At 37.8% G+C, this 26,679-nt stretch overlaps 1 protein-coding gene across 13 annotated transcripts in view; it reads left to right on the forward strand.

Annotated features, from left to right (window-relative positions):
• STRBP (spermatid perinuclear RNA binding protein) overlaps positions 1-26,679 on the forward strand; it is a 167,699-nt gene that overhangs the window by 84,546 nt on the left and 56,474 nt on the right. For 9 of the 13 annotated variants that reach the window (XM_069582487.1, XM_069582493.1, XM_069582489.1 and 6 more), the window contains 3 exons: positions 18,579-18,746; positions 21,065-21,285; positions 25,919-26,084. In XM_069582487.1, the coding sequence (XP_069438588.1) occupies positions 18,744-18,746; positions 21,065-21,285; positions 25,919-26,084 (390 nt within the window). In that variant the 5' untranslated portion in view covers positions 18,579-18,743. Of the gene's footprint in view, positions 1-2,317; positions 2,402-17,733; positions 17,963-18,578; positions 18,747-21,064; positions 21,286-25,918; positions 26,085-26,679 lie in introns of those variants that run through there. The other 4 variants (XM_069582498.1, XM_069582490.1, XM_069582492.1 and 1 more) reach the window with 3 other exon arrangements.

The following is a 26,679-nucleotide window of genomic DNA, read 5'->3' on the forward strand; positions in this document are numbered from 1 at the left end:
TTTATATATATGTATGTATATGGCAGGCTTCCCAGGTCACGCCGGTGGTGGTGCCAGTGGTAAAGAATGTGTCTGCCAGTGAAGGAGACACAAGAGACACGGGTTTGATCTCTGAGTTGGGAAGATCCCCTGAGAAGGAAATGGCAACTGGCCCCAGTATTCTTGTTTCGGAAATCCCATGGACAGAGGAGTCTGGGGGACTACAGTCCATGGGTTTGCAAAGAGTTGGACATGACTGAGTGCATATGCACACACACACACAAACGCAGATGCATATGAGGGAGTATTAGTTTTACACTTTGTTTGGGATGAAGGATGCCTTCCTGGAGAGGTGGCATTTGAGATCAGTGGGCCTTTTTGGCAGATGATTTATAGCAGAGTGAACCGCAAAGAGCTCCAGTTCTGTAGACTGGTGGTCTGGCCAGTCCTGGCTTTGCCACTGACTCGCGCTTGATCACATATTAGTTATTTCACTCCTTTGGACTATTGTTTCCTCTGTAAAATTGATATGATCATGTTTCCATTAGAGACTTTTGAGGATTCAATGAAGTAATGCATTTAAGATGCTTAACCAAGTGCTTGGCATACATAAAGTTCTTGCTGTTATTACTGTGGCATCATCATTAACACTGATAAGGATTGGTGGGGAAGTCTTTTCAGGCAGAGAAAATTTTATCTTTTCCATTCTCCTGACTTGATAAAATACCAAGTTTTAATAAATGAGCCTATTGTATTTTTCCATTTACGAATCACACATTGAATTATTGTGATTTAGATTTTGTGATTTGCAGAATTTGTTGCAAAAAAACCCCAAACAAACCAAAAAACCCAACAGAACAGCAGTCACAAGCTCATGGTATTGCATTGCTGTCCCTTGAGTTCAGGACTCATTGTCATTAGGTTGGAAGGATAATCTTTCCTCTTTATATAACTCTGTACTTTACAGAGTGCAGCTTCCACAACTGTTAGTCAGTTGATCCTAACAGTAGCCTCGTGAGGCATGTAGGGGAGTTAGGGCAAGAGGATTTCAGGAAACAGAATCCGCAGGACCAAGGAGAGGCCTTTATGCTGTTAGTGGCCATTCCAGCATTCTGGCCCTGGTCTCCTGACTTACACTTTGCTTCTTTTTCTTTAGTTTCCTGTGAATAGAAGTCGTTCAGCAGACTTGAGTTGTGTTTAGTCACTGATATGACCTTGTCAGTGTTATTTAATTTGAGCCTTCTGTTTTCTGTCTGTCAAATGATGAGGCTTTGAACCACACAGGATTATCTGTGATGCTGAATTTACTTTGTGTAATGCTTTATAAGACTTGCTTTGTGCAAACTACTATGTATAAAATAAGGTCCTGTTGTATAGCCCAGGCACTATATTCAGTATCTTGTAATAACCTATAATGAGAATATGAAAAGTATATATGAATAATTAAATCACTCTGCTGTACACCAGAAATTAACACAACTTCGTAAATCAACTATACTTCAATTTAAAAAAGTTGCTTTGTATAATGTTGTAGGGGAATGGTGTATTAATTTGCAACTTGATTCATTAATTAGTGTCTTATTTGCCTAGTGATGTCAGTGGGAAATATTCCTAATTCAGTGTTGCTTTTTATGTTCTTATCCTGCTTATTTAAGAATAATATCTTTGATAGTGATGTGAAGACTTCATCTTGCAAAAATATAGGAGATCTGGGAGTGTTTGGATGAATTAATAACAACACTTCACAGAACAACTGAATTCATTTTTCACATCACTACTTCTGTTGCGTTACTTGGTTTTTCCTTTTTGTGCGTCTCTGTCTCTCTCTCTGCTTAATATTACTCAGATGGTTGAACACTGTAAACCTTTTCAGCTAATAACAAAATACATCATTTTAGAAGTTTGAGATTTGTTTCCTATTGGAAATTTATATGAGGGGATGCTTTTTACATCTGAATATCATTTGTTCATGAGTGTTTATCAGTTATTTATATACTGTCTTTGTGAACCTCTGTCAGAGGTAGGTGAATATATTGTTACGTAAATACCATATTAATTGGAAATTACAAAATGTAGAGCAGAGGCTCAGTTCAGTTCAGCTGCTCAGTTGTATTTGACTGTGACCCCATGGCCTGCAGCATGCCAGAGTAGAGGTTAAGTAGAACAAGTTTATCTTTTTACTCTTATTCTTTCTTGAAGTATTAAATATATACATATGCATTTGTTTATTACGTTGTTGAGTTATTATGAAAACCCTAATTTTAAGTTTTGTGATAACTGAGAAAATCTCTGTTAAGGAAGAAATTTTCCATTTTACCTGTCTTTTTCTGTATGATAGGTTGAATAAAATTACTGAGGATAACTTGAAAGTGCCATTTATGAGTAAGAAGACTCTTTTTAGTTGGCATCTATATTTTAAGAGGTAGGTGAGAAAGAAGTGATCCTGTGAAAAGTATGGATATTTTCTGTGGATCATGGATGTTTTTGTTCCCTTTCCAGTATGTGGCAAACTAAAAGCACTTACTACATTGCAGTTTCACAAGTGCTGTTGTGCTGAGTATACCATGAGTCAGGGCGTAGTTACGTGACTTATCCATAGTAATAGGCAGAGTAACTTAGGATACTATATCAGAAATTCATATTTTTTATTATCCACATGGGGAAAACAGTTTAGTAAGTGTTTGCACTTGAGTGGATTTAACTTAAATAAAAAAAATTATACGCCAATTAGGAAGATCAAAACTCAATTTAGTAAAATATTTAACATAGGCTAAGAAGCTTTTTTAAAAATTGGATAAGTGCACCGAATTGGGTAATGGATTAGACATAAACCTTGTTTATGACATGCTGTCATTTGCCAATGGATAGTCTGTTTTTGTATTATTATTTTTTAAAAAATGTATCTGTTTTTGGCTGCACTGGGTCATTGTTGCTGCGTGCGTCGTCTTTTCTCTAGTTGTGGCGAGTGGACGCTACTCTGCTAGTCTTGGTTGCAGTGCATGGGCTTCCCACTGCAGTGGCTTCCTTGCAGCAGAGACGGGCTCTAGGTGTAGCTGCAGTAGGTGCAGCTCAGGCTCTAGACTGCGGGTTCAGTAGTTGTGGCACATGGGCTTAGTTCCCCTGTGGCAGGTGGAGTTTCCCTGGACCAGGGATCAAACCAGTGTCTCCTGCTTTGGTAGGTGGATTCTCGTCCACTGTACCACGAAGGGAAGTTCCTGTTTTTGTATTATTTTTTAAAATTTAATAAGCTTCTGTGAACCCACCGTCAGAACAAAAGTTAATCCTTAATAACCTACATCTGACTTCATAGGTTCTCTCTATGAAGTCTCCCTTCATTGGTTCTCCCAGCTACCCCTATCCCAGTGCCTTCCTGCGATAGCATTCTCAGCTTGAATTCTGTATTCACCATCCCCTTGTTTCTGGTTTTGTGTATAGCTTTATCATATCTTTATAGATTCTTAGATAGTGTATCTTTTTATTTGGTTTTAATTTTACAAAAAAGATACTCTATATGTAGGCATTTGGGACATAGTATTTTTACTTAATATTGCATTGCTGAGGTTTATCCATATTGCTGTATGTCTCTATAGTTCCTTCATATTGCTGAATAACAATCCAATGCATGAATATACCATAGTGTATTCATTTATTCTTCTGTGAATGGACATTTTGCATGTTTTCCAGGATTTTGCTTTTTTGCACAGTTTTGCTATGAACATGTTAATGTGCATGTCTTGTCTCTGTATATGTGTAAGTTTCTCTTTGTGTTTACCTAGGAGTCAGATCTCTGAGTATGGGATTATTTGATTTGTGGAAATTATGCCAAACATTTTTTCCCATCTATCTGTAAAAGACTTTATGGATATATTTCCTTTTCAACACTTAATATTGCCAGACTTAATTTTTACAGCTTTAGTGGATATAAAGTGGTTTTCATTTTTATTAGTCTTGTGGTTTCCCCACCTTGTGAAAAGGTTATGACTTTTTTCTCCCCTCTCTTCTGTGTTGTCTGTGCTTTTCTTTTGGATTTTAAGTCATCTTTCTATGTTTTTGATACTTCTGTTGGATGTATGTTTTCCAGAAGTCTTTCCAGTTTTGTAGCTAATTCTTTCAACTTTCTTTGGGGTGTTTTTTTTTGGTGAACAGAATTTCTAGATTTTAATATACTCATATTTTGTAGTCAACACTTTAGTGTTTTTAAGGAATTCTCTGCCTTTTTTTCATTTCATATGCCAATATCTGTTTATGTTAAAGCTGACATGTAAAGTCCTGAGATTGTAATGATAGAATAACAGTGAAGGAAGAAGATAGTTTAGAAAAGTGAAAGCAGAATGAGGAGCATATTAGAATATGTGTGTGTGTGCTCTGTTGTGGCCAACTGTTGTGACCAAGTGATATGGCCATCATTCCCCTCTTCACTCACAATGTTCCATCCACACTACTATCCTTGCTGTTTCTCAAACAGTGCACACAATCCCCACCCTTGAAGCCTAGCTATGAATAGTTTATCCCTGACATCCACACAATTCCTCTGCTTCTTTAGGTGCCTGCTCAAGTGTCACCTCATTATGAGCCCAACTCTGATTACCCTATATAAAATAGCAACACCTCCTCCAAAACACCTCTGATCCTGTTGTCTCTGTATAGGGTTTACTACTGGCATTTGGTATCTTTACTTTGCTTAATCTTTGTTTTGGACATATAGAGCAGTTCTGGCACCCAAGGAGAAACGCAGATGAATTTCTCAAAATATTTACTCATACACCATCACATTCTATTCTTACAACAGCCCTGAAAATTCGTGAAAAAATACAATGGTATGAATTTTTTTTTATAAACTTCTAAAATGCTAAAGCGCAAATATACAAACACATTAAATGATGTTAAATATTGTCTGTGATCACACATTGTTAGAGCTGTCCCTAGAATTTGGGCTGGGTCTCTAGCAACTTTGCAATTCATAGTACTACGTCTAAAGAGCAGGTATATATTTAATTTTGCAGAGTGATCTTTAAAAGATCTAGTTCTTTAAATCATGATCAAACATGAAGTAAAGGCTGAACTATATGTGCCACATTACCTATTTATTGTCTTCTCACTAAGCAGCTGTGATAGACGGTCATCAGAGTATCTTTAGAATTTACAGATCTTGGGACAACTCCGATCAAAAAACAAAGGGGTGCGGGGGAATGAATGTGCCAGTAAGCAGTATTCTCTGCCCTACTGTGCCCAAGACAGCACACTTTAGTGTAAACCAGCACCTTGTTAATAAACAAGGTTCAGACACTGTGTTTGGTTTTCAAAAGACTTTTTGTTATTCTACAGAACAGAGCATCACAAAGAAACCATATCTGGAGACAGAATGGACAAGAGTATTTCCCTTAGTTAGGTTTGCAAAATGATTTCAGAACCTGCAATCTAGTTATAAATAAGGAGTAATGCTTTAAAAAAAAAACACACCAATTTTAAAACAAAAGAAGTCATTTTGTTTTCACCTTAGCAAAATAAACAATAAGTCTTAAATGTCAAAAACTGCATAAATTCAAGTATTACTTACGTCAATGCAGAAAATTTTTCATATACAACAGTGCTGAAAATGAAGAAATATATCAGATTCCTCAATAATATAACAATTTAATTTCCAGCCTCTTGCTAGCACTCATTCTCCTTTTCTGGCATACTCTGCCACAGTTGGAAACTGTGTATCTAGGTCAGAAAAGACAAGCAGCTTTTCAGAACAGCTCAATATCTTTGGCACAACTGTTGATATTATAATTCAGCCCTTTCACAAACTCCTTTTAAAATACAACCTGTTGTAAATCACAAGATTAGTACTGCACAGACAATACAGTAGTCTAATATTTATGAAAAGCCACTGGAAAAAATACTAAAATGCTAGATTTAGAAAACTGATGAAAAACATGAGACAGGCAACACAGTGTAATCAGTGTAAGAGCAACGGATTTAGGGTCAGAAGACGTGCCTTCTAATTCCAACTCTGCTACAGTAAGCTGTCCAATTTTAAATAAATTTCAACCTCTCTGAGCCTCAATGCTTTCATTCACAAAAGTAAAAGGGTTAGACTACACCTAGATTACTTTTTAGGTACCATCTGTTTAAAACATGATTCCATGATAAACTGGAAATCTACAAGTATATTTTATGTGACACTGCTGAAATGTATTCCTTAAAAGTATATATTTTCACAGTGTAATCAAATAGTGCAGATTCATGTTGATATTTGGTAGAAACCAATATAATATTGTAAAGCAGTTATCCTTCAGTTAAAAATAAATAAATACGAATAGTGTAGCTAAAACTAAAAAAACATAATTGAAAAATCTGAATGCTGAAAAGCTGATAACATTATGGAATTATTTCTGGGGGTTGATAATGAAGTGTGGGTTTCTTTTGGGAGAGTGGTAGATATATTCTATACAGAGATTAGTGTATATAGTAAAGTATTTACAGATGAAATTAAGTGAAAATCTGGAATCTTTTCTAAAATAATCTAGTTGAGGGGATGAGGGAGAGTGAAGTAAGTAAGGCTGGCCATATGTTAATAATTACTGAAAACTGATGACAGATATTTTCTCTGTACTTCACAGGGGTTCTCTCCAGTTGTAGAGGTTTGAACATTTCTGTAATAAGGTTTTTAAACAGGAAAAAATTTATCAAGAATCTAAACAAATAAATTTCAACTTATCTGTAGTAAAATGAGATTGTCATATGTCATATTTTCTTCAGTATAACAACCATGTCTGCTTTAGAGAATCCACAGTGTAACTGTGCAAACCAAAGCAGGTAAAATTATAAAAGGATAAAACCAGTGAAGGAAGCAATTCAGTAATAATTGATAGTTAAAAATGTGGATATACTACAAGCAACAATACGTTCTGAGAAACTCCAATACATAAAACACAGTAGGGAAGTCGCTCAGTCGTGTCTGACTCTTTGCGACCCTATAGACTGTAGCCTGCCAGGCTCCTCTGTCCATGGGATTCTCCAGCAACAATACTCACTTTCATAATTGCAAAATACTGGAAACCTAAATGTCCATCAGCAAGAAAATGAAGATATAAACTATACAGTAAATGAACTACGGTGATACATTTTACCATCTAAATTCAAAACAAGGTTGAGTGAAAAGGTTAAAGTTGCAGAATAATAAGTACAAAAAGATCACTTTTATTTAATCTTGAAAATGTATAAAATATTCCATATAATTTATAGATAGAAACACACACACTTCTTTCAGTATAAACATCCAACACAACACACAAAAAATTCAAGAGTAGTTATCCCTGGGAAAAGAGGGATCAGGGAGGGATACACACACAGTACTTATCTGCGATACTATTTCTTAGAAGAACAATCTGAAGCAAATTTGGCAAAGCATTAATATGTAAGAAAAGCTGTGTATGGTAAGTATACAGTTTTTCTTGTTAACATTCTATTTTGTCTGTATGCATGAAATGTAAATTTATTTTGTAAATTCAAAATACTGTTTAAAATATTCAGAAACAAAAGGAATCTTGCTTGGTCCTCTTAAACAGGAAAGTACCTTAGCTCTAGCTCTAGCCTTTGGGGATTAACAACTTTTTCAATTTAAACTAAATACTGACATTGGACATACGACCCTAGGAAGCTCCCTCATCAAGAAAAATTGTAAGGTTTTTTTTTTTTAAGTGGAATGAGACATATTCTTCCATAGAATTTGACTAGGGGAACAACCAAAGACTTTCAAAGTATCAGAGTGTGTAAGCTAAAGCCACTGTCACTGTTAGAAAGGTCCCAAAGCATTACAGGAGGCAATACTCCTCAGAAACATTCCAATTTTAAATAAAAAGGCAAGTAATACTTGTGTTGGGGTATCTATGGAAAGTCTAAGGTGTTTTCCAAATTTCTCTAACCTGGCAGAACTCAACCTCCAAGTTCTGTCACCCCTGTAGATTTTGTCTTATCAGCTTTTGCTATAGGAAGATCTAGATTTGGCCATAGACATTGTTAATGGAGGGCTTCCCCAAGGGCCCAGCAGTAAAGAACCAGCCCACCAATGCAGGAGACATGGGTTCAATCCCTGGGTTGGGAAAATGCCCTGGAGGAGATATGACAACCCACTCCAGTATTCTTGCCAGGAGAATCCCATGGACAGAGGATCCCTTGGGGGCTACAGTCCATGGGGTCACAAACAGTTGGATAGGGGGATGAGACCAAGAAGTTAATGGGAATCAGATTATTGGAGATTTGTAGGCCATTATTAGATGTTTGGGGCTTCCCTGGTGGCTCAGATGGTAAAGTGTCTGTCTGCAATGCAGGAGACCGGGGTTCGATCCCTGGGTTGGGAAGATCCCCTGGACAAGGAAATGGCAGCCCACTCCAGTATTCTGGCCTGGAAAATCCCATGGATGGTGGAGCCTGGTATGCTGCAGTCCATGGGGTTGCAAAAAGTCGGACAGGACTGAGCGACTTCACCTTCACTTTCACTCATTAGATGTTTACTCAGAAACCAGAAGCCATTGGAAGGTTCTGAGCAGAGAAATGACATGACCTAATTAAAAGAAAACTTTTAATTTTATAATGGAATATAGTTGATTTACAATGTTGTGTTTCAGGTGTACAGTAAAGTGATCCAGTTATGCATATACATATATCCTTCAAATTCTTTTTTCATATAGGCCCTGTGCTATACAGTAGATCCTTGTTGATTATCTATTTTATAAACAGTATGTATATATTAATCCCAACCTTGTAATTTATTCCTCCCCCTAACCTTTCTCCTTTGGTAACTATAAGCTTGTTTCTAAGTAAGTGAATCTGTATCTGTTTTACAGTAAGTTCATTTGTATGATTTTTTTAGATTTCACACAGAAGTGATATTATACGATATTTGTCTTTGCCTGTCTGACTTCTCTTAGTAGGATAATCTCTAGGTCCATCAGTGTTGCTGCAAACAGCATTATTTCATTCTTTTTTTGGCTGAATAATGCTCTGTTGTGGGCTTCCCAGGTGGTGCAGTGGTAAAGACTCCACCTGTTAATGCAGGAGATGCAAGAGATGTGGGTTCAATTCCTAGGTGGAAAAAAACCCCTAGAGTAGGAAATGGCAATCTGTTTTAGTGTTCTTGCCTGAAAATTCCATGGACAGAGGAGCCTGGCAGGCTGCAGTCCATGGGGTCGCAAAAGAATTGGACACGACTGAACAACTGAGGACAATATTCCATTGTATATTTGTACCACATTTCTTTTATTTGTCCATCTGTCGAGGGACATTGAGGTTGCTTCCTTGTCTTGGCTGTTACTGAGCGTGAACTTAAGGTAGTAGGGAAGCAAAAGAACAAGGTAAAGGTGAAGGGTTTTGTGGTGGATTAGATGTGGGTGTGAGAGGAAGAGAGGTGTCAGGGATGACTCTCCGAAGTTTTTGGCCTAAGCTTTTGGATGATGGGGTAAGTAGGCTTCTGAGAGAGGGGCGACCAGGAGTGGTAAAGTTTTTTTTTTGTTTGTAAAGTTTGTTTTTGTTGTGTTTTTTTGAGGGACAGATCAGGAGTTGGTTTGAGACACATTAAGTTTAAGATGTTTATTAGATATTTAGGTGAGTATGTTGGTTATGTACTTGAATGGAGTCTGGAACTCAGGGAGATATAAATTTGGGAGTCCTCAGTGTATACATGGTATTTAAAGCATCAAGCCTAGATGATCCTGCCAAGGGAATGGTCTAAGATAGTAAAGAGATTAAAGGTGAGGCCTGTGTCCAGAAGCATTCTAACATTTAGATTGTGGAGATAAGAAAGAAAGGAGAGTAATTTATGAAGTAGGAAGAGAGTGGTGTACTGAGTGGGAGCCAAGGGAGGTAAAAAGTTTAAGTGTGGAGAAGTCAGCTATGTCACCAGTTGCTGAAGGTAGACTAAAGGCAAGGACTGAGAATTGTTCACGGCATTAAAACACCATGGAAGTCCTATGGGACCTGACAAGAACTGTTTGAGTGAAGCATTGGGGTAAGAGGCTGATTGAGGTGAGTTTAAGAGAATGGGAGAAGAGGAAACGGAAACCAAAGTGTAAACTCAAAGAATTATGCCCTAAGACGGGCAGAGAAACAGGCCATGGGGAGGCAGGAATGAAAGGAAGTTATTCGAGAGGACAGGGATGATTACTGGAGTGATACTCTTTTTTGATTTTTTGTTTTGACCACCTGTGTGGCATGCAGAACTAGCATGGTATGCAAAACGTCCCTTAGGGAATTCAGCCTGTATCCCTTTCAGAGGAAGCATGGAGTCTTGGCCACTGGACCACTGGGGAAATCCTGGAGTGATGAGGATTTGAGTAGAGAGATTTCCACTAGATAGGAATAGGGACAGTTTATAACAGGAAGGAAAGAATAATACATGGGAAAAGATATAGCAAGGTTGATATTTTGCTTGAAATAGGAAGCAGTCAAACCATTCAATCTGAAAGGAAATCAACCCCAAATATTCAATTGGAAGGACTGATGCTGATGCTGAAGCTGAAGCTCTCATACTTTTGGCCGCCTGATGTGAGTAGCCAACTTAATTGGAAAAGACCCTGATGCTGGGAAAGATTGAAGGCAAGAGGAGAATGGGCCGACAAAGGATGAGATGGTTGGACGGCATCACCATCTCAATGCACATGAGTTTGAGCAAACTCCAGGAAATGGTGAAGGACAGGGAAGCCTGGCATGCTGCAGTCCATAGGGTCGCAAAGAGTCGGACACAGCTTAGTGACCAAAGAACAACAGTAAAGGAAGCAGAAGGAATCTGAGGATTTGGGAAGAAGATATAGATGTGAAGAGATGAAAGAAGATGTGAAGTTATACTTAGGAAAGTGGGAAGTAAATATTTGTTTTCATTGAGTCTCCTTGGATATTGCAGGATGTTTAGCAAATGCCAGGGTTCTACCTTGTGACAGCCAGAACACTTTACCTCACATCTGTAAATCCCTGAAGGTTGCAGTACCACCCCTGCTTGGATTGGAAACTGTTGGTTATTCCTTTAAAGGTTAGATCATGAATTTCGAAGAAAAAAAAAACACTATTGTGTGATCCACCCCTGCCCCTGTCCCCCGCCCCGCCCCAGTTTCCAGTGTTACTGGTGGGGTATAGTTAAAAGGGTTGGGATTTTGCCAGGATAGGATAACAAAGGGGATTGCTGGTGAAAGTGAGTGATAAATGATGGACTGTGTAACTTCAATTAGATAAAGACAAAAATGAGGGCATGCAAAGGGTGGAGGGACTGAAAAGTGCTGGGGTTAGTAGCTTGTGGGCCCTGGTGGGGAGTGGGTGCCTGGGGTAGGAAAGGAGATGAGAACATTGGAGGAATGGAGTAGAAGCAATGGAGAGTCCAGAATTTTAGAAGGATCATTTATTTATCTGGTTATGGAACTTACAAAAAATTACACCTGAAGTTAGAGGTGAGTTAAGTACTAATAAAGTCCTGAAGGAGTGGGAGAGTGTTTCGGGGATTCATCTAAGATGGGTGAAATAAGTCAAATAAATAGTAGAAATTGTGCTTATGGAAGAAGAGTCTGAAATTCCCTGTAAGTCACTATAATGATGACAGCCATGCAGATGTGTGGGAAGAGAAGGTGACCTTTCAAATGGAGGCTTCTAAGTTATGGCTCTCTTTAAGGAAAGAGAAATCTAGGGTTAAATTCAAATTTTTATTGAGCCTCTCCTGAGTGCAGGGCATGGTACTGGATGCTGTGGAGATAAAGGTAAGTACTTTCATTAAGGAGCTTATGATAAAAATAATGAAAACTGAGTAAGAGAAGTGTCATAAAGGAAGTTGAAAAATGACTGGATGACTCAAGGAAGATATATTAACCTCAAGTATTAAGTAAGGCTTCCTGGAAGGGTAGATTTGGGATGGACATTTGATGACTAGAACAAGGACAGATCATGGTAGAGCAGAGGTTGCAGTCTAGATAAGGGAAAGGGTTAATGTGAAGCTTAGTGTTAGCACATTGCATGGTATTCTGGGCAAGATTCATTATTTTCTTTTTGGGTGGAACTATAATGATGAGAGAAATGACAGGGACAGAATTGCATTTGTGTTGTATTATGAAGGGCCTTGGTGACAACCATCATCTCAGTGGATAGCAGTTGTTTAGCTAATGAGTAGTCATTGAAGGTTTTAAAGGAGAGCTTGATATTCTCAGAGTTTTCACCAAAGATGGGCTGAAGCAGGGATAGAATAGTTTAGGAGGGGATTAATTCTTGTAAATAGTAAAACATGGCAAAACTATACACAATAGAGATCAAGTTGCCAACATCTGCTGGGTCATCGAAAAAGGAAGAGAGTTCCAGAAAAACATCTATTTCTGCTTTACTAACTATGCCAAAGCCTTTGACTGTGTAGATCACAAGAAACTGTGGAAAATTCTGAAAGAGATGGGAATACCAGACCACCTGACCTGCCTCTTGAGAAACCTGTATGCAGGTCAGGAAGCAACAGTTAGAACTGGACATGGAACAACAGACTGATTCCAAATAGGAAAAGGAGAATGAAAGGCTGTGTATTGTCACCCTACTTATTTAACTTATATGCAGAGTACATCATGAGAAACGCTGGGCTGGATGAAGCACAAGCTGGACTCAAGATTGCCGGGAGAAATTTCAATAACCTCAGATATGCACATGACACCACTTTTATGGCAGAAAGTGAAGAAGAACTAAAGAGTGTCTTGATGAAAGTGAAAGAGGAGAGTGAAAAAGTTTGCTTAAAGCTCAACATTCAGAAAACGAAGATCATGGCATCTGGTCCCATCACTTCATGGGAGATAGATGGGGAAACGGGAAACAGTGGCTGGCTTTATTTTTGGGGGCTCCAAAATCACTGCAGGTGGTGACTGCAGCCATGAAATTAAAAGACGCTTACTCCTTGGAAGAAAAATTATGACCAACCTAGATAGCATATTCAAAAGCAGAGACACTTTGTCAGCAAAGGTCTGTCTAGTCAAGGTTATGGTTTTTCTGGTGGTCATGTATGGATGTGAGAGTTGGACTATAAAGAAAGCTGAGTGCCGAAGAATTGATGCTTTTGAACTGTGGTGTTGGAGAAGACTCTTGAGAGTCCCTTGGACTGCAAGGCGATCCAACCAGTCCATCCTAAAGGAGATTGGTCCTGGGTGTTTATTGGTAGGACTGATTTTCAAGCTGAAACTCCAATACTTCAGCCACCTGATGCGAAGAGCTGACTCATTTGAAGAGACCCTGATGCTTTGAAAGATTGAGGGCAGGAGGAGAAGGGGACAACAGAAGGTGAGATGGTTGGATGGCATCACCGACTCAATGGACATGGGTTTGAGTGGATTCCAGGAGTTGGTGATGGACAGGGAGGCCTGGCTTGGTGCGGTTCATGGGGTCGCAAAGAGTCAGACACGACTGAGCGGCTGAACTGAACTGATACATGGTAGTGTACAAGACTTCCAAATCTTTGAATTATAAACATCCTTAGTAGTAAAAGAAAGATTGAGACTCAGGATTTCCGTTCTTATGCTATATCATCAGGAGCTTGCTTCATTTATGTTTTCTTTACTTAACTTTCAGAACAGCACAGCCTTTATTTTCCTATCTCTCAGGCCACTTTGCTGACTCTAGTTGTGCCTCTTTTTCCTTTTCCGTGTTCATTAATCATCATCCTTTGGTGATCTTGTGGCTTTACATACTACCTATATGCTGAAAAGCACCAAATTTGTATCCTGATCTAGACCTCTCTTCTCAACTCTAGGTTCATATCCTGTTACCTACTTGGCTATCTAATAATTATCTCAAATTCAACATGTCCAAAACTGAATTCCTGATCTTCATCCCAAAACCTCCTCTGCATTCACCTTCCATAACTCAGTTGTTCAAACCAAAAACCTAGAAGTCAGTCCTGAGGCCTCCATTTCACACCCACTCCACATCCATTCTACTAAGAAGACCTGCCATCTTTCCCTTCAGAAAGTATCCATACTCTGATTGCTAAACTCTCTTAGTGATACACCCTTCCTTCCACCCTTGCCCTCTCTACTATGTATTTCAACATAGCAGTCATGGTGATCTTTTTAAGACGTAGTCAGATATTGTCACTTCTCTATTCAAAGCAGTCTAAGTGTGTCTCACTCAGTAGAAGCCATAATCCTTAAAGTGATTAGAAAGACCTCCTGTATTAGGAGTTGACAAACTATGGCCCTGGGACCACTTTGATCCATTGCCTGGTTTTGCATGAGCTGTGGGCTAAGAGTTGATTTTTATGTTTTTAAATGGTTAAAAAACTGGTATTTTGTGAAATGAACATTAGATGAAATTGAAGTTTCAGTGCCTATAAATAAGTAAAAGTTGAATTGGAATACAGCCACACCCAATAGTTTGCATACTGTCTTATGGCTACATGTGCACTGCAGAGGCAGAGTTGAGTAGTAGAGACCTTCTGGTTCCCAAGCCTAATGTACTTTTAATCTGGTCCTTTAAAGAAAAAGTTTGCCAGCTTCTGCCCTGTGTGGTCTGGTCCCTTACTTCTACCCACAGTCCTCACTGCCCTTCTCTCCTCACTCGCCCTGCTTCAGCCTTCCAGCCGCAGTGGTCTCTTTGTTGTGTCTCCACCTGACCAGGTACATTGTTTTTACCCTGCCAGGAGTACTAATTCCTGAGATCTCTGCATAGTTCATGCCCTTTCCCCATCAAGGTTTACTCAGGCATCAGCTTCTCAATGAAGACCAACCATAATCCTACTCTCCTCTGTGTAGTATCTGCATGTATTTGTGCTGTCCCCTCCTTTCTTCCCCATAGGACTTCACACTTTCTCACATACTGTTTAGATTACTTATTTTTACATTTATTGTTTTTTGATTGTTTTCCCCACTCTGAACTTAGAAGAGTGGGAATTTTTGTCTGTTTTGTTCACTGATCCAGTCTAAGCACCTAGAGCAGTGGCTGGCTTATTACAGATGTTCAATGAAGACTTGTTGAGATGCACTGAATTATTGGTTCTTTAACCAAATGAGTCATCTGACTGGTGGATACAGCTCTGTCATTCTGTCCCTGTTGTCAGGAATGGGGAAGGGCTAGTGTGTGTGCCTTCAGTGAGGAGATATGTTTTCTAGTTACCACTTCCTTGAACGGGTTACTTGATAACATCTTTTCCATTCTGCTCACTGGTAGTAAGTGTTCAGAAAGCTTTCTGATTGACCTAGCCGGCTTGCACAGTGCATCTTATGTTAGGAGTGCAGCTGTCCTGCCATCTTTGTTTATACCATTAGTTGAGTAGAGACCTTTTTGCCTGTGTCCAATGTTGCAAGGCTTCAAATGATGTGGTGGGATTGAACTTTTCCATCATGATAGGTGTTTCCAGGTAGGAATGAAAAGCTGGATTTTTGGAGTAGGTGTATGTTATTTATGGGTTTTCCAGTTTAGCTTTCTCATATGTGCCTTTTTAATATAGAAAATAAAAGGAAATTTCCAGAGTAAAATACTGAAATTCAGTGTTTTTTTTCAAGTTAGTATTGTACAGAAACTTAATGCCACATGTAGGAAAAGTTTATTTGAAGGGATTTGGAAGAATTAATGAATTTATATGTATTTACTCTTCTTTTAATGTATCTGAATTGGTTCATTTTTGTATGCCCTGTACTATCAAGCACAGTATCAAGTACAGAATAGATGATAAATATGTATTTACTAGTAAATCTCTTTATCATAAACTAATCCTCCTGGTGTATCAGTGAGATGCCTTTTTCTTATTTTCTATTTGCCCATCTTTAATACAGTGAACAATAATGACAAACCTAGACAGTGTATTAAAAAACAGAGACATCACTTTGCCCACAAAGGTCACATATAGTCAAGTCTATGGTTTTTCCAGTAGTCTTGTTTGGATTTGAGAGTTGGACCATAAAGAAGGCTGAGTGCAGAAGAATTGATGATTTTGAACTGTGGTGTTGGAGAAGACTGTTGAATCCCTTGGACTGCGCAGAGATGAAACCAGTCTATCCTAAAGGAAATGAACCCTGAATATTCATTGGAAGGACTAATGCTGAGGCTGAAGCTCCAGTATTTTGGCCACCTGATGTGGAGAGTTGGCTCATTGGAAAAGACCCTGAGGCAGGAGGAGAAGGGGACAATAGACAAAAAGATGGTTGGATGTCATCACTGACTCAATGGACATGAGTTTGAATAAGCCCCGGGAGATGGTGAAGGACAGGGAGGCCTGGTGTTGCTGCAGTCCATGGGGTTGCAGCTAGCTGTACATGACTGAGTGGCTGAACAACAAAATAGTTTTCTGGTGAAGTGTATAGGCTTTTCCATGTATAGTACCATGCCATTTGCAGATAGTGACAGGTCTACTTGTTCCTTTCCAATTTGAATTATCTTTATTTCTTTTTCTTCTCTGATAGCTGTGGCTAGGATTTCTAAAACGATGTTGAATAAAAGTGGCAAACATGGGCCCAGAGCTTGATGTTTGGGTAGGGTGTTTACTCCCCATACTTATGACTGAAAAGTGCTGTTGGTGATCCATAATTTCTCCACTATGTCAGCTTTTTTTTAAAATATTTTTTTGGTTGCATTTGTTCTTAGTTGTGGCACATGGCCAGAACACCCAGGCTCAGTACTTGCAGAACTCTGGCTTAGTTGCTCCATTGTATGTGAGATCTTAGTTCCCTGACCAGGGACCAAACCTGCATCCCCTCCTTTGCAAGGTTGATTCTTAAACCACTAGACCACCAGGCAAGTCCCACTACATCAACTTTTACTTAGCATTCTTCTCTCTTTTTCTGTTTTCAACCAACTTTCATAATACGTTTGACTTACTGATTTTACCTTTTTATAGAGAGCAGCTTGTGGATTTTGTTTTCAGTTCTTATGTAAATGTACAGCAGTCTTTGGCTGCAGGATTCACAGCCAAGTACTGAATGGTTGAATCCTCTAGAATGGAGTAAGGTTGGAAATAGGAAATGCAAAAAACTCTAAATAGTATAGTTTGATCTTTATACAAAAGATAAAATTCTGTTGACAGGGGTGGTCTTTGAAATGTCTCTTACCATTAATCATGTTTTAGTTTGTGTCGTAACTTTGTTGTATAAAAGGACCCTGTGATTTGCAGTATATGTATGTTCCCTCTTTACTTTGATTTGATATATGGAATAATCTAAGTTCCATCTATTTTTGTTCAGTCACTTAGTCATGTCTGACTCTTTTCGACCCCATGCACAGCAGCATGCTGGGCTTCCCTGTCCTTCACTATCTCCCAGAGTTTGTTCAAACTCATGTCCATTGAGTTGATGATGTCATCTCATCCTGTTGTCCCCTTCTCCTCCTACCCTCAATCTTTCCATAACTAGTTGTTATGTAACTTAAAAAAACTCAATCTTCACTGGCTTATTTCAGGTGGATTTTGTAAGTCAGAGTCAGGGAAGTTGGTTATAAGATGTGAATTGTGTTGCATTTAGGCGTAGTATTGGGTAGAGTTAAATGTCACCTTTAACTTTGCTGGTCCTAAAAATTCAAAAAGGATCTTTTCTTCTTTAAGAAAGTAGCTGTTAAGAAATTATTGTAGATAAAAGTAAAAAGGGGATTTCCTTGTTTAAGGGAAAATTTAAAGGAAGTATTCTTGCCTGGAAAATTCCATGGACAAAGGAGCCTGGTGGGCTACAGTCCATGGGGTTGCAAGAAGTCAGACACGGCTGAACACACAACACACAACACTGAGATGAAGAGGAACCTGTTTCTTGCGGGTGTTTATGTCTTCTGTGGTGTGTATTTCTCCCGATAGTCATGTAATGTATATGTTCTATTTTAATAGTCTCTAGTTTCTCTTTCTTTCTTTCTTTTACAGCTGGCTTGTATTTAAGGACCTCAGCAGTGTTCAGAAAAGCTTATTTTTACCTTACCTGGAATAAAATCTCATAAAAGTGGAACATAGTGGTAATAGAATGAGTCTTAGGCCTCTGGGCAGAAATACGCGTGGGATTCTGGTGACAGCCATTCATGGGTAATGAAATAAGGATTGAGTGAATATTCAGCATAGCACTGCATATAGGTTGAGAGGGCAGTAAGGTCTCTAGGGAGTTAGGAGAGGAGAGCCAAAAAAGCATGCTGAATTTTAGGCCTGAAATAATTAAAGAAGAGACATTGTTTCAACATATATTGTAAGTCTGATGGCAGTGTCAAATGGAAAAGGCTCTTGGTTAACAAGCAAAGGTGTTACATTTCCAGGTGTCCTTATCTACTTTTCAGATAGGCCTGACTGATGCCAATTTCTGTTGAAAATCTCATGGTTAATTGCAACATTTTCCCCACCAATAGTAGTAGTACATTTTCTGGTTGTATTTCTTTACTGAATCTGTGTTTGTTAATGTATTCATCTCATTGAATACAAGTCAGTTGTGTGCCACTTTGTGGCTACCAAAAAAGTTAATTTTCTGGTCATATCACTTAGGCTCTTGGGCCCAGGCCTTCAAAGGATGTTTTAGCTTTTGTTTAAGTAATTTTCCACTCCAAAGATTGTTCTGTTTTATTCAGTAATATGTTTATGGGTTTCACCCTCTGTATGAAACTAATCATAAATAAGCATTTTTGAAAAGTTGTTTTTCTTTTTCTCTTGCAAGTGTACTCTAAAGACCAAGCCTTCAGATATCTTTGCCATATTGACTCTGAGCCATCAGGGGACTCAGGCTTATGAGGAGGTACTGTCACACAAAGCAGTGTCTAGTGAAGACGACAAGAAAGAGGGGAAAGGATCGGAAGAAGAAGCTAAAATACTATAGAAAACCATGGTAGGTTATCATTCATAATTCCTTAATTTAGTTACCAAAGAGCTCAGTGATTTAAAGTTGAAACTATTAGCAGTGAAGGCAAGTAAAAACAGTGGTGTTAATTTTTGGCTCCAGTGCATCAGCTGAAGATGCCATTCTACTATTTAAGCAAAGCGAATGAGTTCAGATTTATTACGAGCCCTTTAAACCACAAGATGGAGCCCCATGAGCCTGCAGTCCATAAATTATTAAATACAAAGGAGGGAATGCTCATAAATAATATTTTTTTTAATAAAACTGGTATTAGCAAACTGATACAAATGGCTAAGGTGACCTTGAACTTGAAATAATGTAATTTTTCTCTAGCGTTCTACCTGAAGCTCATTGTTAAAGTCCTGAACTAGTTCTTTAAGTAATGATTTGAAGGTTTTGCAGTTTGTAAAATGTGTGTGTATTTAACTGAAAAAGACACCTTTTTTTTTCACGTGCTCAGAGGTTAAAGCGTCTGTCTGCAATGCGGGAGACCTGGGTTCGATCCCTGGGTCAGGAAGATCCCCTGGAGAAGGAAATGGCAACCCACTCCAGTATTCCTGCCTGGAGTATCCCATGGACTGCGGAGCCTGGTGGGCTATAGTCCACAGGGTTGCAAAGAGTTGGACATGACTGAGCGACTTCATTTTCACTTTCTTTTGATTTTAAAATAATAAGGTCAAATATTGAGTGTATTGAGGATACTGAACTGAATATCCTAGAAACCTTAGTTTTTGTGGAAAGTTCATACTTATATTGAATTAATTTTTTAATTGGTAAAATATGCTGAAATTTTTTGCCTCCTATTTTGGTTCTGAAGGATATGTGATTTCCCCTGCACCCCTCCCCCGACCCCCACTAAGTGTTAGTGAGAAAAGGCTTAAAAAAAGACAAGTGTGGGGAAAAGCACAAAATATTAATCATCTGTATTTTTGAAATATGTTGTTTAGCAAGTCTGAAGGTATTTCTTTAAGAAAGATTTTATTTAAAAAAATTTGTTCTAGCAACTTAATTGACTTGCTCTCTAAAGAAGGAACTCTACTAATATTTTAATTGTGAATGGTGGGGAAAAATGTTAACTTGGGATGGATTTTCTCTGTCATTTAGTTTTATGGTGAGCTGTGATGAATGACACTATATATTTCTTCCCATATGAAATGAATTATTTGCCTCTTCAGCTTATTTATCTGTTGCAGTCTAGATATTCTTACTGCTTAAGTACGTTATATATATCACTTGTCATAGTTGGTGAAAATTCTTTTCCTAGTTTATTCATTTTAAATGTAGCTTGTTCATTTTGCTGTGTAGTGGTACAAGTGTCTTCATGGTATTTGTAAATTTGGAGATATTCAAAGGTTTTTGGATGTGTGACTCATGAGTGTGAAGGACCTACTCTATTAAAATTTCATGAAATTCATTCTATTTCTAGGTGCTAAACTGCTCCACTGAGTTCTGGGCCAGCATGTCATTTTAATTATTGCTTTTTAAATTTTTGATGTTTTATTTTAGCATAATGGTACCACCCATCCACCTTTGTAGAATAGTTCTTAATGCTGTCATTGATCCCTCCCCTACCCCCATGAGCTTTAAAATTATTTTTGTGAAGTATTAAAATGAATCTATCTTGAGGGAATTTTGTTTGAGAATGTATATATATTTGTATTAGTTTGGGAAATTAATTCTTTTACACTATTTATTTCCCCCATTTTGGAAGCTGGAATATCTCCTACTAATCTATTTTAAAAATTAAAGCATCACACCAAAGGTTTGAATGCCAAAAAGTAAGTAATATTCTGATGTGGCCCATAGTTTTACTGTCTTGTTCACATATAACTTTGTATTTTATATTATTATATTACAATATCTCAATTTTTCAAAGTACAGAAGTATTCAGCAGTTTGGAAAGGAATGACTGGGTATCATGAGTCACCTGTGTGCATTTCTAGATACTCTGCTGAAACTAAGAAGTGTCTGTTTCTTGCCAGTGATGTGTGATATGGATGACCTTTTTTGATGTGATATTGAAAACACATCTGTTCAGCTAAAAGGTGAAATATACGTAATACTGAACTTTTCCAAAACATGAATGAATGATTTAAGGTTTTCTGGCATGGCGTTCAGTAGGGTGGGTTTTTACTTCCTTTCTTAAGCAGTTTTTTGTTGTTTCAATGTTAACTGTTTCACAGCAGTTTGACATAGCTAATCACAATAGTTATTAGCTGTGACCTGACTAAAATATATTTGTAAGTCATCCTTTTCAGGTACCATTTCTTTTCTCAAAGTAATAGTTTTCTTTCATCTTCTGACAGAGATCTATCAGATCTTTTGCTAATGATGATCGCCATGTAATGGTGAAACATTCGACAATTTATCCATCTCCGGAGGAACTTGAAGCTGTTCAGAATATGGTATCTACTGTTGAGTGTGCTCTTAAACATGTCTCAGATTGGCTGGATGAAACAAGTAAAGGCACAAAAACAGAGGGTGAGACAGAAGTAAAGAAAGAAGAGGCTGTAGACACCTATTCCAAGTAAGTGTGACCTGACCTTTGTATGACACTTTACTTGTAGTGCCTAGAAAAGTCCAGGGTCCCATCCCACTGGGTTACACTTGGTATGCGGTAGTCTTTGGGTTTTCTCATTTATATGACTGTAAACAAGGAAGTAAATGTGGAATTTTCTGAGTTAAATTTGAAGGGACAGTAGAAGAGGAGTAATGATTAGATCAGAGAAACGGGAGAGAGATGTTCAGGATCCCTTTAAAAACGGATATAAGCCCTTTAAAACAAACCCTCTGTTTTAGAGATTGTGATATGTCATTTTTTTCATGTGTTGGTTTAGTTTCCTAAATTCAGAAATAAACACTAGTTGTTGTTTTTTTTTTTTTTTTAAATCTCTGGGGAAATCGTAAAATGTCATTTTTTCAGGTGTTTAAAAATCCTGATGTAGAAGAAAGAGTGCAGGAGAATGTCCTCCAAAGGTATTTTTGACTGTATCTTCCTTGTTGACTCCCAGGATCCAATGTAGTGTCTTGCATGTAGTACATGCTCATTGGGTATTGAATGAATGGCCTAATGGGAGCCAGACCCTTCAGCTATTACAGCAGTGCTTCCAGTGCTGCACTGAAAGTGAGTTGTGAGGGAGATAAAGCTGAGTGAGAACTAGGAAACTATTTATGCCTTGCTAAACTTAGAGTTACTGTTTTGAGCAATGTCACTATGATTGGAGTAAGAATACAGTTTACTTTGAAAGATGAAGCTCATTTGACTGCATTGTATTAGTAGGATTAAGAACATTACTTTGACTACAACTGGTAAATTGAGGATAGAAGTTACAGAATTTTTTTCTCAGCCTTTCAATTCTAAATCAGTGTGATAAGTAGTTAAAGAATAGTGAGAAAATATTGATAAATCGATTTCTTTAACTGAAAGATAGTGTAACCTTTCCATTTTCAGATGAAAGAAAATCAGTATCCGTTTTTAGCTGAAGATTATATTTTCTTGACTTTGTTAACTTATTATAGGTAATATACACATTAGCCATAGATTTGTCAGCTTGAAGTTTCTTGGCAATAATTCAGTTTTTCTTGCATATGATAAGTTTAAAAAAGATACTGTCAAATATACAGTTCATTGGTAATTAATAGTATCATCCGATAATGAAGCTCTTTGTATCTCAGTCCCCGCACAAGTTAAATAGTCATAAATTCCTTATTTATAGATCAACTGATTGATTGGCCACACCGCAGGGCTTGTGTAATCTTGGTTCTCAAACCAGGAATTGAATCTGGGCCACGGCAGTGAAAGTGCAGAGTCTTAACAACTGGATCACTAGGGAATTCATGCATTCCGTGTTTAAGTTGCATGTCGGAATGTGTTTATACCATTTATTGTGGTAAAACTTCTATAATTTGCTGTTTTTACTATTTCTAAGTATTTTTCAGTGAAGTCAGTCCTTTTAAATGCATCTCTTTGCTGTCAAGGCTGAACAGACTCTTGGAAAGTGCTCCAGTAGACACTTGCTGAACTGGATTAGGTTGCTGAGTTGTCAAGGTGTTTAAAACATGATGTACTGTATACTTTGTTTGAATTTTTAAATAGTGTTGTGTGGACTCTGTAAAGTGTTTCCAGTTTGTGAAACATTCCTGAGTTGAGCCCTTGGGTGTGATTCTTCCCGTGTGGTAGAGCTTAAGGTGTAGAATGATTGTGTCCCTATTTTATATAAAACAGAGGCAGGCATGGCTTCCAGACAGAGCTGTTGTGGTCATAGACACGGATTATGCTCCTGATGTGTGCTAAGCACTGCAGAGGGCCCAGAGACAGGGAGGGCTTGCTTGTATTTATTAAGCACCTTCTATTGCCAGGCACTGTTAGACAGCTTTTACCTGTGTGCTTGTGTTTTACCTCTTCACAAATGGACTCACAGGTTCCCACTATATGTATTTTAGAAATATTAAATATTTAGCTTAATTTAAATTAATTCCCTGTATTGGAGTCACTTGCTTTATAATACCTCATATTCAAATTCATTATTAAAATTTAGAATTGAATTAAAACTTAGTTTCTCTGCTCAGTCTTGCTGTCTTCTACATGGTAAGCCCAAGTATATCATAGTTATGGTATAGAATGTAATAAGCAAGCTAATAAGGGCTAGTTAATAACATCTACTATTCATTGAGTGCCAATTACTGTATTAGATTACTTTTCACATTATTTTACAACAAATCTGCTAGTCTCTATTACTGTTGCGTGCCCTCCACCCCCATTTTACTTAAATTTCCAGTGCTTCATATTTGGTTATGAAGAAAGAGTGACTCAGAATCAATAACAAATTTACCTTGTTTAACGTCACTGAGTGTGTGGTGGAGTCAGGATTCACATTCAAGTCTGTTGGACTCAAATCCACTTTTCTTTGCATCTTCACTTTGATTATCCATGACCAAAATGTGAAAGTACAGAGCAGGGAAAGACTAGGTGCGGGATTTGGGGATCAGAAAAATCTTCACAAAGGAGGTAGCATTTGCAGTTGGCTCTCCAGAGAGTGAGTAGGGTTTTGTCAGGCAGTGAAAGTAGAAGAAAAAATAAATCTCAGCAAGGATCTAGGTGTGAAAAAGTATTGGGAAAAAGTATTAGGACTGTTTAAAGAATAATAGATATTTTTTATTGAGCTATTAATATATGCCAGCTCTGGGCTAAGTTCATTACTTATGCTAATTATTAATAAATGATATTCTCAGTACCGCTCTGAGGAAGGTATTACTCCGTTGTTTTTTTTTAAACAAATGAAGAAATAGACTCAAAGAGTCAAGTAATTTATAATTTGTCCAGTGTCATATAGTAAGTGGCTGATCAGGGTTCGAAACGGGAAGTCATGCTGATTCCTAAATTGCTTCCCAATAAGCCCATGTCTAAGTGTTCAGTGGGACACCAGGAAAGAGGCAGGCAGAGTTCCATCCTTGTTGTGCCTTTGGAAGACTGTTCTGGTTGTAACATACTGTATATAGTAGATGAGATGCTAGGAATTAGGTGAGAGGTAGTAAGAGCCTGAAAAGAAGCTAGTTTGAAGGCAGGGGTTGGAGAGTGATTATGAGGGGAGAATTTATAAACTATTTTACTAGGTTTGGGAGAAAGATGAAAGAATAGGAATACAGAGGAAAAAATAATCAAAGATGACAGACTCTATTCTTAATATCAAATAATGCTCTATATTTGGTTTACTTGCTTCAAAATGATTTTTATTTCTTTTTATACTTGTACCACCCTTATAATTTTTCACTGCTTTAATGTTTATTGACTATCTCAGGTGTGCCAGGCACTGAGCCCTGGCTGAGTTATTTATGATTTCCTGTCTTGTTTCCATTGCCCCTGTTCTGTTTCTCTTTTCTCCAGTTCATTCTCCATCTCTGCTAACTTGGGCTCAACTTTGCTAACTCTTTGCCCTCAGCTAGAATGACCTTCTTTTTCTCTTTAACCAAATCATGACCCTGCTGAAGTCACTCTTGAAGTTTACCTTGCTTGAAGTCTTTAATTTTGACCTTTCTCTTTTCTGAAATTATGATGCAGTCATAATAATGTAAAGAGCTTGAGTGTTGTGGTCAAATCAACTTGAGTTTGAACCTTGTTCACTTGTTCAGTCATGTCCAACTCTGTGCAACCCCATGGACTGCAGCACCATTTTACTCTCTGTGAACTTGAACAATTAATCACCAGTTTTGAGATTCTCATTCCTTGTCTTTCAAATGCAGGCTCTTTGTTAGGTCTAAATGAGATTTGTGGCACACAGTTTGTTCTCAGATGTCACACTTGTCTTCCTTCTTAAGCAGGTTTTAAACAGCTTTTGTACTTAATCTGCAGTGTTAGCCTCTGAAGCAGGAGAATTTGGAGTATGTTCTCCATATTCAAACAGTTGCTTACTTGTTGAATGACCATTAAGTTTAGTTACATTTTCATTTGTAATTGAGGGGAATGAACTAATAAACTTTAGTTATTAAAATCAAGGATAGATATTAATGTTATTCTTACGCACCATTCATGACTTGATATTCTTTGAATGTTCGTTCTTCTGGTTACCACTGGATTTAGAATGTGTGTGTTGGCAGATCATCTTTGGGTTCCTCAGCTCTTCACTTTTATCACATTATTCTGCTTTCCGCATAAACTTTTATGGATTCCTAGAATGCTACAGCTACAAGGAGAGAGCTAAGGCTTACCCAGCCAATAGCCATTTTACAGTTATAGATACTGAGCCAGAAGGCACTGCTAGGAGCAGAGGTCAGGTCTTTTCATTTTCACTCTGATGCTCTTTCTTATTATACCACGGTGTTCATGTTTCTCACAATTCTTTAGTTGCTAATTAAAAGATAAAAGGAGGAAGTTTGAATAATTGAAAAGATATTTAAGGGGATACAGTATTTTTGGATTTTCTTGAGCAATATAGATTTAATAAAGAATTGAGAGATCTATCATTTGAAACAGTCTCCCTATTGATTCTTTGTGTAAGGTAGTTTATGAGCCTTAAATCTAAGACTTACTTTTGTGGAATTTTGGATATCTGGATTTATGTTCTCCCTTATCAATTCCTATGGATATCCAGAAAACCAAGTGATGATTAAGTTATAGTTCAGAAGTAGGCTGTGAAAGTAATCATTCAGACTTTTATTTTTAGGGATCAAGGTGGTCGGACATTGTGTGGTGTAATGAGGATTGGCCTGGTTGCAAAAGGCTTGCTGATTAAAGATGATATGGACTTGGAGCTGGTTTTAATGTGCAAAGACAAACCCACAGAGACCCTGTTAAATACAGTCAAAGATAATCTTCCTATTCAGATTCAGGTGAGTACAGTTTAATTGTACCTCTAGGAGAATTTGTGAAAAGGTAAAAATAGGTAGTGATCTTCATTAATTTAATAAAAAGAAATTGATAACGTAAAAGGTAGGTACAGATGGCTACTCTGGGTTTGTGCATCATCCATCACATCTAAGGCAAACTTCTGGTGATTAGCATTCAAAGTACAGTCTTAAATTTTTCAGACGTATCTTGCTGAAAGTCTTCATGTTTTCCAGAGTAGGCCTCTCAACGTTATAAAACTATCGAGAAGGTTTGATACAGGGTGGAAAAGAACAAAAAGAACCTGGACAACTGGAAACTTTGATAGATGCTAATTTTTTAAATTGACGACTCTGTTAATTTTATTTCATTCATTCATTCTGTTAATAGAAATTCACTATTAATTCCTTGTTTTCAAGCCTTTTTCACATTGGGATGCATTTAGAAAATTTTACTGTTGTCATGTTTCCTGGAGGATGCTGCTGGAGGCTGAGGGCTCCTCAGGGCTGAAGGCAACTGGTTGGTCCAGGGCTGTGGTCACTTTAGGACCTGCTCTACCAGCCTGCTCCAAGGGTTAGTTGAAGACGGTGATCACCTTTC

This window comes from Ovis canadensis, chromosome 3 (assembly GCF_042477335.2).
Source record: "Ovis canadensis isolate MfBH-ARS-UI-01 breed Bighorn chromosome 3, ARS-UI_OviCan_v2, whole genome shotgun sequence".
Taxonomy (NCBI): Eukaryota; Metazoa; Chordata; class Mammalia; order Artiodactyla; family Bovidae; genus Ovis; species Ovis canadensis.